The sequence below is a fragment of the Typha angustifolia genome, chromosome 8 (assembly GCF_048772165.1).
Source record: "Typha angustifolia cultivar Huaian chromosome 8, ASM4877216v1, whole genome shotgun sequence".
NCBI lineage: Eukaryota > Viridiplantae > Streptophyta > Magnoliopsida > Poales > Typhaceae > Typha > Typha angustifolia.
In genome coordinates, this window is record NC_133246.1 from 9820202 (window position 1) to 9831792 (window position 11591).

Sequence of the window (11591 nt, forward strand, 5' to 3'; positions counted from 1 at the left end):
TATGCTTTAATAGTTTAATATCATCCCAGTTCCTGTATTATTGCCCATAAGGTTTGTTATATCTGGCATATATATAAATTAATAATTTCATGTGGATTTTTTTGACAATACCTAATCTTATTAGCTTTATTTTCTTTGTAGGACATGATGAGCTTGGACAAAAATGAAAGTATGCTCTCCAGAGGTCCACCCAGCGTTCACCATTGTAATGACTCGAGTATGGTATGAAATTCTACTTATCACTTCTAGTATTTTTTGTTTCAATATGTTATTACTGTGACTTGGATGAATGTTTACTAGTAGTTGCAGATATACATGAACGGGAAAGTAGTTTTAATTTAAATCTAGTACCTGATGTGGGGTGATATAGCTCCTATACCAAACTGATGTAGGACGAATAACTCTGATTGCAAGCTGATGTAGAGCAAATATAGAAGAACAAAGGAGAAACAAATATAGAGTTCAATAGAAAAACTGAAATTAGACTAGAAAAAAAAAAGAAGAGAAAATAATAGAAGGAATAAGAAAAATATCTGATCTGAAGTCTGATTGAAGAGAAGTTGTATAGGTTGCTAAAGCACCTGGTGGTATTGGTTACTACACTGCTGATGGTACTGCTGCTACAATACTAAAATCCTGAAAAAAAATTATTCTGGTTTTCTGCAATGAAAATAAACTAAACAGCGACAGAGGAGAAATTGATGGAAAAAGAGAATAAATGAGAGTATAGATAAGAAGAACAATTAAGAGAGAAAAGAAGAAAGAAAATGTTAGATTAGATGAAAAAGATAACTACCAGACTTCCTCTAGCATGTTGGAATCACACCGAAGGAACTACGCTACATGCATAGGAAGAATAAAAAGCATCTTTCTTTTCTTTATTCCCTTGAAAGGTTCATTGTATAGGTACCAATAAAACCTAACAACATACTAACTTATTGACCCAAAAGGCCTTTATGATACCACATAATACTAGATGATTATGTACAGGATGCAAACAACATAGACAGATGTGTCGATACAAAGTCTTGAAAGATTAAGGATACAGTGCACTAGGAGCTAGGGGGATATCATATATATATTTGTGCGTGTGTGTGTGCGCGCGCGTGTGTGTGCGCGCGCGTGTGTGTGCACGCGTGTGTGTAACTTTGGCACATAAAGTAGTTGTATGTATTTGAATTTTATTAACTGAAAACTTGTCCTATTATGTAATAGTTCCAGATGTCATCAATTTGCTCATGAGCAAGAACTAACAATTCATGCCAGATTATCCTTACAATTATCTTTGTTACTAAGTAACGAAAGCATGCCAAACAACTTAATCTATAAATCATACAAATTGACATTATAATATAAAATCCTTATTTTGGCATCCCTACAATCCATTTGTCTATAAGGATAGCTTACTAGATAAACCTAGTTGATTTGTCACTATTACTACCTGACAACATATTTCTATCTGGCAATATCTTTGTACAATAAAATGGATCCTTAAATAATGGGGAGATGTTGATCTTGCTTGGGTAATTTTGCTAATTTATAGTTTCTCGAGTACGTCTTTTGTACTCTTAAGCTACCAAAGTCAATTATCCAACATATGTATCCCAGTTTCTATACTTAAAATTTGCGGTAAAACATGATTTGGAATTCAAGCATGCATCAAATGGGTAAGAAAGGCCATAAGGTAAGAATGTCCTTAATAGCTCTCGTGTTCTATTGATTTGTCTGTGGATTCTGAGTTTGACTGACCTAATAATTTGACTTCTGCACATGGACATGAACTCGTATTTGTTCTTAGGCGTAGCTAATTGATGTGGACATCATCTTCAATTTGACCAAAATAAAGTTGGTTGAGTCCAATTTTTGTCTAATTGAGCTAATTAGGCTCAACTTATTTTTACATTTAATTTGTTGAGTTGTTTTTTAATTCAAATGGTTAATTGAATTAGTCAGTTGATAGATATGGTAAGTGCCTATATGCAGGGGATGTCCGTATTGAGTTATTACCTAAATTGGGTTAGTCGATTTAGGTAAAACCTAATCAATTAGGGTCCTATTAGGAAATAAATTCCTATTAGGAAATGAATTTCTATTAGAATCTCAATTGATAGTTATGGTAAACTTATATATGGGGGATGTTCACATTGATTTATTACCTAAATTAGGTTAATCAATTTAGGTAAGATGATCAATTAGAGTCCTATTAGAATTAGCTAAAATAAAAGTTATTAACCTATTTAAGGGTTATTGCATGAGAAACAAGGGACGATTGAATAAGATTTATTTAAAATCTCTCATTTTCTCTCCTGTGGTCTTTTTCTTCTCTCTCCCTCTCTCTCCCTCTCTCCTACTCCATCTTAAGATTCTTCTCTAATCTCTTCTATTTTCTCTCTAAACCTCTCCTTCTTCGATCTCTACTTTTTATTGGTTACTATTGTTGTTCAGAAGATTCTAGTAGTGAAAGAGAATCTTTGGGTGTCCGGATGTGAAGGGAAAGACGTGATTTCAAAGTAAAAGCACTACTATTCTATCTATTGGTAAACCTAAACTCTAAAGTATTTCCTTACACCATATTTTAGGTTTTTCTACTGTTAATATACTTATTTGAGAGCTGAGGAAGTTACTGCCTTATCTGAGTGGTTTTCTCTCCTTCCATCTAGTAGTGATCTTTTTAATCGATTACATTATTGTCAGTTATTGCTTACTATATTTTATTTTAGTTGTTTGGGTTGATTGTTCTCCAAAATATTGCATTCATACTAGATTTGCATCACTAATATTGCTACGAACTTATTTGGGAAATTGATTCATGGGTATAGATGTATTTGATTAGTCAAACAATTTATGATAATATTCTATATGTTTATCGTTGTATTACAAAATTCTGTTATATATACTAGTTTAAGATACAGCCTTCTGAGACAACACTTTATGTTGACCATCATATAACATATTAACATATCACCACTCAACCATAAATTGTTAGTGCAGTTATAATTTTAAACCATAACTATATCAAACTATGTGACTTGCAATTTTAAAATAATTAGCTCAGTTGATAATTTTAAGAAAACAATAATCAAATTGTTGTATACTTGTATACATTTATAATGGCTAGTAAGCCAATTTAGCACAAAATAGTTACAAGCCTGAAATTATTTGGTTCATTGATACAATGAAATCATGTTTCTATCATATTTTTGAATGACTAATCGAATGCCACAAATGGGGCAACAATCATGAACATTATGGTTGGAGTGGAATTCTTAATAGTACTCTTGAATTAATATTTAAGCACTATCCATATGACAATATCATTGTAGACTATTATATGGTATGATGTAGAATCATATTTACTGATGCTACAAATGGGACAATTTTTTGTAGATTTATATGATGGAAGAATTGCATAGTAAAACAATTGGAGTGAATGTATGTGTGCACAGTCTGTTAACTTGATGTCTTCTAACATAATTTTCATAGGAGGTTTAGTGCTACCTTCTACAAAACTATTTACATAAAGCTAAAGCAACTTATTAGGTTTTAAAATCATTTAAAGCAAGAAAAATGCTGCTTCATTTTTACACCTTTTCTGAATTGTATACATCTTGATAATTGTACTAATGTAATCGTGGACAGGTCATATCTTACATTAGAGGAGCTTTTCTCTTCATATTCAATTTCCATCCTGAAAAATCTTATGAGATGTATCGTGTTGGTGTAGATGAAGCTGGGGAATATCAAGTGGGTAACTCATTTTTTCTTAATTTTATTGTTTTTCTTTTGACATGCATTTCTACGGACTTAATTGTCATGAGTCCTTTATATCACAGCATGTAACAACAATTTTTCTTTTCTTATACATCCAAATGTGGCTACGGAGAGAGGGAACGTATATCACCAACTCAACAATTGGATGCTACACCATAAAGAAAATTATGAGAATACAAAGAAGAAAAATAGAATAGCTTAGTAATGAATCCTTTTCACTAAAAGAGATCCATACCAAGCCATGAGTACAAATCATCTATAATAGTGGGAGCTCCTTGAATAGGAAGGATGCTCCTAGTTAAAGAAGAAAATATAGAATTTGAATCCCACATCAACTTTATCTCTTGTCGCTTTGCTAAATTCTTTCTATAGTAGGAGCTTCTAGCCAATCAAGACATTCCATATATGATAAAGATATAGTTGACTAGAAAATTGGAGTGCCTTAACAACCTCGAAATGGGTTTATTTTGGAAGAAGATAAGTGGCCTGTGACAAATCACTAGTTCATAGATGTTTTCGACCTACGATAACATTTCATCTTCAAATCCTATTTTTCTTTCATTCTCTTTAGGGTTTTTTCTCTTTTTCAATATTGAAAAATTTAATTTGCAGTGTGAAAATGATATATCTAGCTCAATTTTCTTAGATAAATTATTATGTAAATACTCTTTGAAATGTAAGAATTAATAAGAAAACTTTGTTTCCCCAAAATTTTTTCCAAATTCCAAAAATAAATCTGAAATTAATGTCAAATTCATTCAAATTATGTAAAAATAGGTGTAGGAACTAAGGAGGCCATGCTACTTGGTACTTGTTTTGCTAATAATGAAGCCATCAATCTTATGACAAACATGATATATCATGTGGAGCCATCAATCTTAAGAAGTTTGTTGTTCGCATCCTCCTCTAGATGATCTTATTTATTGGATGTTAGCGTAATTGGTCAACTTTTGAATTGATTCATGCCAACATAAGTATTGTTTTTCATATGCACGATTGGAGAAATTGGTATATGTCCATTACAATATGAGGCTATGTCTGCGACATGCAATGAAGGATCGGGAGAGAGATGAGGGAGATTTGAATACTGGTCTTTCAGCGTACGAGGAGAATCCTATAATAGAACGGATGAAGACTGTCGAGAATCAGGAGGACCCATTATTTGATAAGGAGGGAGGTTCTCTTTGACCTTATAGATATTGCTAAAGAGGCTGGAGTGACAGATATAGAATGATGGGTTGTACGACACGTATGAGGGACTTGAACTGTTAGAGAAGCACAACATGAACATAGGATACTTAGATGGAATATTAAGAAGACTTAGATCAGGAGTTTGACCGTCTCATTTTAGGTCAAACTCATCAAAGTCAGATAAGAAACGACAACTTGATGATTGAAGCTAAAATGAAGTTGCCATGATAGTTGCCACTGTGGAGGAACAGGGGTAGTGGCATCCAAGGCTTAGTCTGGTGAAGGCCAAGGAGGTGAGATGATGTTGTTCGAGCAAAATGGAGCTAGAATCAGGCGTCATGGGCCATAGACCATGTTAGGGGGGGAGTGTGCCCGACTAGGTTGAATGGGTTATTAATTCATGTTTATCTTTAAGCCCTTAGGACTAATTCTAGTTCGAGTCATGTAAGTCTTTAGGGGTAATCCTAGTTAGAGTCATGTGAGCATTCAAGGCTAGTCCTAATTCTAGTAGGATTTGTTGTACCCGACCCTTATTAATAGGAAGGGTTGGTTTATTTGTTTATTCATGGAAGCATTGAGATTATTTTTTAGCATTAGACTACTATAGGAGTATGAGTAGTAAGAGTAACATAGGAATAGTCATAATCTAATCTACCCCTATCACCACTACTACCGCCCTCTTTTTCTCTCTCCACCATGCTTACCATCTTCCACCCTCATCAACTTGTTGGTCCCACTTTAATCGACGCTTAGACCCTTGTTATTGACTGAGCTTTATTCGGTTCATAACACACGGATATTGGTAGCTGATCTATAGCAAGATTATAAGGGTTTGAGCAATTGTCAGAGCCAGAGTTGGAGATCGGCAACGCAATGACGGTGCTATGGAGAAGATGAGCGGCAATAAGGCAACAACAGGGGCAGTAATGCTCGGTGGTGGTGTAGCTAACGAGGGATGGTCGATGAAGTAGAGGTGTGTTGGAGAAGAAAGTGGTAACGACAAAGATGAAATGGCAACAGAGTAAAGCTGGTGGAGAAATGATGCGACAGTGATGTTGTTGGAGATAATTGTGGTTTTGTAAGTGACGCTGACATCCGCGGGGATGTCAAGGCGATCTTCTGTGGCTGAGAAGGCTGTGATGGTGGTAGTGGATGAGAAGGCGATTGCGATGTAGGGCGATAAAGATATCGAGAGTGGTAGTGAAGCTGAGGCTGGACCTAGCAAAGAACTGCTGACTCTAGTGGAGAGGGTTGGCAGATCTTGTGGTGGGACAATCGGCTAGGGTTTGAGAAAGGTAAGGGAAAGCTCGAGCTAGAAGAACAGGGATTAAAGGCTAATAAATTGGATTGGTTGAGTTAATTTGAATTTGGGGTTTGCATTAGCTGGCTTGCCTAATCCAATTTGTTGTGCTGGGTCACATGAGGGAGTTTAATGGGCTAATGGGTTGGGTGCTTTGAAAAGAAGTTTAGTTTAGGCTTGGGTAGTTTTGGATTATTAGGATTTGATGATAGGATTAGGGGAAAATTAAATTTGTTGAGATCTTAAGGAAAGGATAGGTCACCATAATTTGAATTTTGAAAATTTGATTTTTCAAGCAGGTGCTCTCTACTTCTCACTCTCCCCTTTTTACCTACCTATGGCAGAAAGGAAGATTGATCTATCATTATGGTGATGAAATATTGGATGATGCGTGAACACTTTACTTTTGGCGATTATGGGGTCTTGCTTTGTGGTTCCATGATAATGACGGGTTTTTCTTGTTCATTGACACTGTTAATCTCCTCATGTGACAGCGTAGTTCGTTATGATCCGACTTTCATGGCACAAGTGATTGAGCAAAGAATAAGTGCAAGGCGGTATAAAACCCGATAATTGGACCGTACATATACTAGGATCTTCGGCAGTAATACTAAAATTGATATAGAACAATGATATTGAAGAAGAATAAAGGTGTCAACCCATGGAATCCACCAACGAGGTGTTATAATCCACTACCGGAAAAGAAAATAGATGATTTCAAAATCTCGAAATATTTGTTAATTCTATATTACAATATAGCAAGCCTTTATATAGGAAAACCCTAAAAAGACAAATAGGGTAAAATACTCATAATAGAAAAAAGACAAATACCCTTAACATCAAAGTCTCTCCCTTATGATGTGTCGCTTAGTCAAAGTGTCACTGAGTGGGCTGCCTTCCTATGTCTGCACGAGTAAACTTTTTAGTTCGAAAGTCCCTTTAGAACTTTAAAACTACAACAACTTCCCTTTATAAGTTTGTGTTTTTCATTCTTTGGTTCGCTGATGGCTTTTTTATACATCTGCATAGGAACTTGTTGTGCATTTAATCCTGAATCTGCTGATTTCTCACAGATAATACTCAACAGTGATGACATCAGATATGGTGGACATGGTGAGCTTAAGAGTGATCAGTGTGTTTTGAGGACAAGTGCCAAAAGGTTTTACTTGACATACTATTTATAACATTTTATATTATCTGTATGATGTTCATTTGAGTAGGTCATAGTCTCGTAGAAATAGAGCCACCGTAGCCTGACATGGGTACTATGCATTACAGGGCTGATGGTTATCGGAATTCCCTCAGGTTAGCATTGCCTCGTAGAAGTGCTCAGGTAGGAGATAGAATGGTAGATTTTACTACACTTGCTTCTTTATTGTTCTTTTCCAATAATTCGACATTGGCAGGTATACAAATTGGTGCGCATTTTGAGAATTTGAACTGACCTACGGCATGCAGTTGCTCTTATAGTAAATATGCATCAAACGAGATAAGGATGATAACAGAAAGCGGTATGAGGAGATTCTTATCTTTTGAGTTTCTTTCACTTTTTAATTCTTTTGAATTAAGAGCTTGCATTGAAAAGACTTATGTTGCTTTATTCAAGCAGACTCTTTAGTGGAACTCCCAAGGCCATGACCTTGGTTTTATATTATGCGTTTTCTGTTCTTTTGCAGTACATCGACCAAGCAAGCACTTTCAGAACTTGAAGCCCGTGACTGTGGCCCTTGTATTGCTCCAGTGATGGCCTACTCATTCTGAACTCGAATGATGCCAGACTTGTTTGCTGCTGGCCACTTTTTATGCCTATACAGCCAGAGTGCTTTCTCGGAGATTGGCGGTCTATTGTGCTTTTATTTAGTTGCACTTTTAAAAAGTGCATTTGTGCTCTTCTATGTGTATCGATAAAAGTTATATGTCTGTTTAAACTGAAACAGTAGAGTTAGGTGAGTAATCTAGCCAAGCTTGATTTGAGCTACAAAAGATTGGAACAAATTTTCAAAGGATCAATGATTAATCTAGGCTAATGTAGTTCTAATTTTGAGTGCTTTAGCTAGCCGCCGGGTAGCAATGACTAAGATGAGTTCAAATCAACTTTAGAATCAGTCTCGGCTCAAGCTTGAATTGTTTGCACGATTCCCTTGTCCTCTCCTATTAATTCTGTGGTTCGCTGACAAAAGATGTAGCAAATAATCTCCTTCTTCCTGCTTCCATATTCCTTTGAAAACTCTGGTTATGAAATAACAGATTTTGGAAAAACTGCAAGATATCAAAGTTGTAGATTATTATATCTTCTTTGTGACATGCCCAAGATCAGGTGAACTGGTGTTAGGGTTCCAAAGTTCTGGGCTTTCCAGATTTTGGGAACTACCTTTAATTTAGGAGTTATAATAATTAAAATATGATTCTTGGTATTTTAGTTTTCTAGAATAGAATTTTTTTATTTATTTATGCAGAGCGTCCTTATATCTACCTATTAATAGATGTGGGTTGTTCATGTAAGAATCTATCAAAGTTAAACAAGTTGTACTTTCTTCGTTTAAGACTTTTCCCTTGCTCATAGTCCTCACTTCCTTTAAGATTATTGATCAATCCTACCGGTATCAAACGGTGCTAAATTTCGCTTGGTCTTCAGATTTTGAGAAACATCGTACCGCTCATTCCTATGATGAGATTGAGCTTTAGCTAGTGGATGATTGCCCAGTGGTCCTTTGGTTCTTCCTTTTCATTTTATGAACATTGGAAGGTTAGGCCTCCTCCACATTTACAATTGAGTAATCGAGTGATTGATGGCATCAATTCCCTTCAATTCCAAAGAAAGGTTTTCACATAAAAAAAGACAAACATTTATGCAAATAGTTAGCTTATTACTGTAGATATTATAGAGCGTGCATCCTTATCCTTTTCTGGATGAAAGTGCATAGACAAAGATATTATTCAAGAGTCCAAATTACAAACCACATGCAGCGGCAGATCAGACCATTCCTTTCATTAGCACTCGCAGAGAACCAACTTAGCCGAGTTTTTGACCAATTTAGAGCTGTTCCAATTTTTTTTTTTAACCGAAATGAATTGCTATTAAACTTATTATCAAATGGGGCCTAATGAGTTTAATATCGTTTAAGACTTTTCCCTATTTGATAAGCATTTTTTCTCTAGGCAAAAATGTCAGATAAGTTTAGCACTTTTGTTTGGTTTTAAAATGCTAAATTAATCAATATTTTATGTATATAAATTTCTTTAACTTAGTCATTTAATACCTAAAGCAAAAAAATGTCTAACAATAAAATTACTGAACTGATCAGTAGTTTTAAAAATGTTGATTAATTTAGTATTTTTTATTAGGGATACAGTGAATTATATTTTATTTGGTAATAAATTTAAGTAGTAATCCATTTCGATAAAAGTATATAAAATGGGTCTAGTTTTGTCAAAAACACAACTTAGCCCAGGCATGAGTTATGTAATTATTACACCTACTTGTATAGTCGACCCTAGTAGTGGGCAGGCAATGGATTCAATAACCTAGTGCATTCTTGAAGTATAGATAAGGTCGCCTAGCTGACATTGTTCAGGTTGTGGTTAATTGCTTTGACAGCGGTGAGACAATCACTATTAAAGCTAAAGTGGTGGGGCGGTCGTGAGTAATGAGACAATCACTATTAGAAAGCTAGGGACTCTCCTTATGCATTATCGATGTAGAGCGCTTTGTTCATGCCAACCTTATTAGACAACTTGCCCACAACTAGTCCAATTTCCCTATTCTAGGCTACAGCAACCTGTCCGAGCAAAAGTGATATCTCCACGTCTAGAATCTCTATGCACTAGGGATTACTGAACTACCTCCCTCTCACATATCTCTTCAGATGTGATTGCAATTAATGGGATATGGGGTCTTTATTTATAGGTGAGGGACGAGCCATATTCTTTTATCATCACAACTCTTATTCTTATCGCATCCTATCCCATCACAAATACGTAGGAAATTCCTTAACCAAATAAAATCTCCAATAGATTAAAAAATTATAATCAACTCAAATTGATCAAGTTTAAATAAGATTGAGGGCCACTAAAGAGATAAGTGGTCCTAACCAAATATAGAGATAAGTGGGATAGTGGCCACTTGATCAAGTTCAAGTGGGATAGTAGGTCACAAAAGAGATAAGTGAATTAGTAAGTGGTTATGTTATAATTAAATATTATAGGTGGGTTTCTTAAATCCCACTTTAGGTTGGACCCATGTGAAAACTATCCACATCCACCCACTTGGCCAATAGTCACACTTGTAAATTTTTAAAATATTGATATAAATTTTGTATACATACATAAAGAAAAAATTTATTCATTAAACCTGATTTATTTTTTGGAAATAGAAGATGTGCACAATTTTAGAAAATTACGAGTCAATTTTCCTAACTAAACTCAGCGAAAACAATGATAAGAATTATGGCAATTTTGTAGTTCCTTCGTATACTTTTTTTCATAACTAGTTATTACTGACCTGTCTAAGCTAAGTGTCTTATATGATGTCTTTGTATGAGATACATGATGCTCATAAATAAATGTTACCTCTATGTCTATTAAAATGTTATAAACCATAATGCCTTCATTCTAGTCTTTACTTTATTATCGAGGACACTTTAACCAACCAAAAATGTTGAGAAAAAAAGAATGAATGATATATTTAGCAATAAAATTGAAATATAATGTTAACAACCAAATATCACATCAATTATCTTATACTAAAATCAGACCATGTTCATGACATGTTCCTTATAACCTAGGTGCTAGCCCCTCGATCATAGGATCTACAAGCATTATCGCAGTGTCAATGTGAACAATTGACACGTAATCTTTATTTATCTTCTGTTTAACAACATAATACTTGATTTTGATATACCTAAACCATTGTATATCATTTTGTTATTACCAAAGAAGATGTGCCTAAACCATTGTATATCATTTTGTTATTACCAAAAAAGATAGTTGTTGTATTATCACAATACATCTTCAGTAGTTTGGAAATGGAATTAACCACTCGAAGTTCTATGATAAAATTTCTCAATGACAATGCATGAGATATGGCTTCATGGCAAGCGATATGCTCTACGTGCATCATGGATGAGACTATTGATTTCTATTTTACGCTTTTATAGGAAACTACACCCTGAGCAAGTATAAATATATATATCCTGATGTTGATTTACAATCATCTTGGCATCTAGCAAAATCTGAATGTGCACCCAATAACTTCAATATTATCTGATTATGTATGTCATCATATGGTCTCTAGTCCCTCTTATGATATTTCATAATCTTTTTTATTGCC

The 11591-nt window shown here is 34.7% G+C and overlaps 1 protein-coding gene across 2 annotated transcripts in view; it reads left to right on the forward strand.

Annotated features, from left to right (window-relative positions):
• The window catches only part of LOC140766194 (1,4-alpha-glucan-branching enzyme 3, chloroplastic/amyloplastic), a 64855-nt gene extending 56391 nt beyond the window's left edge, over window positions 1-8464 (forward strand). Inside the window, exons 16-21 of one of the 2 annotated variants that reach the window (XM_073105657.1) lie at window positions 142-222; window positions 3640-3744; window positions 7336-7421; window positions 7541-7595; window positions 7669-7773; window positions 7939-8464. In XM_073105657.1, coding sequence (XP_072961758.1) covers window positions 142-222; window positions 3640-3744; window positions 7336-7421; window positions 7541-7595; window positions 7669-7701 — 360 coding nt within the window. In that variant the 3' untranslated portion in view covers window positions 7702-7773; window positions 7939-8464. The remainder of the gene's footprint in view (window positions 1-141; window positions 223-3639; window positions 3745-7335; window positions 7422-7540; window positions 7596-7668; window positions 7774-7938) is intronic. The other variant, XM_073105655.1, reaches the window with a different exon arrangement.
• The last annotated feature ends 3127 nt before the right edge of the window (window positions 8465-11591 follow it).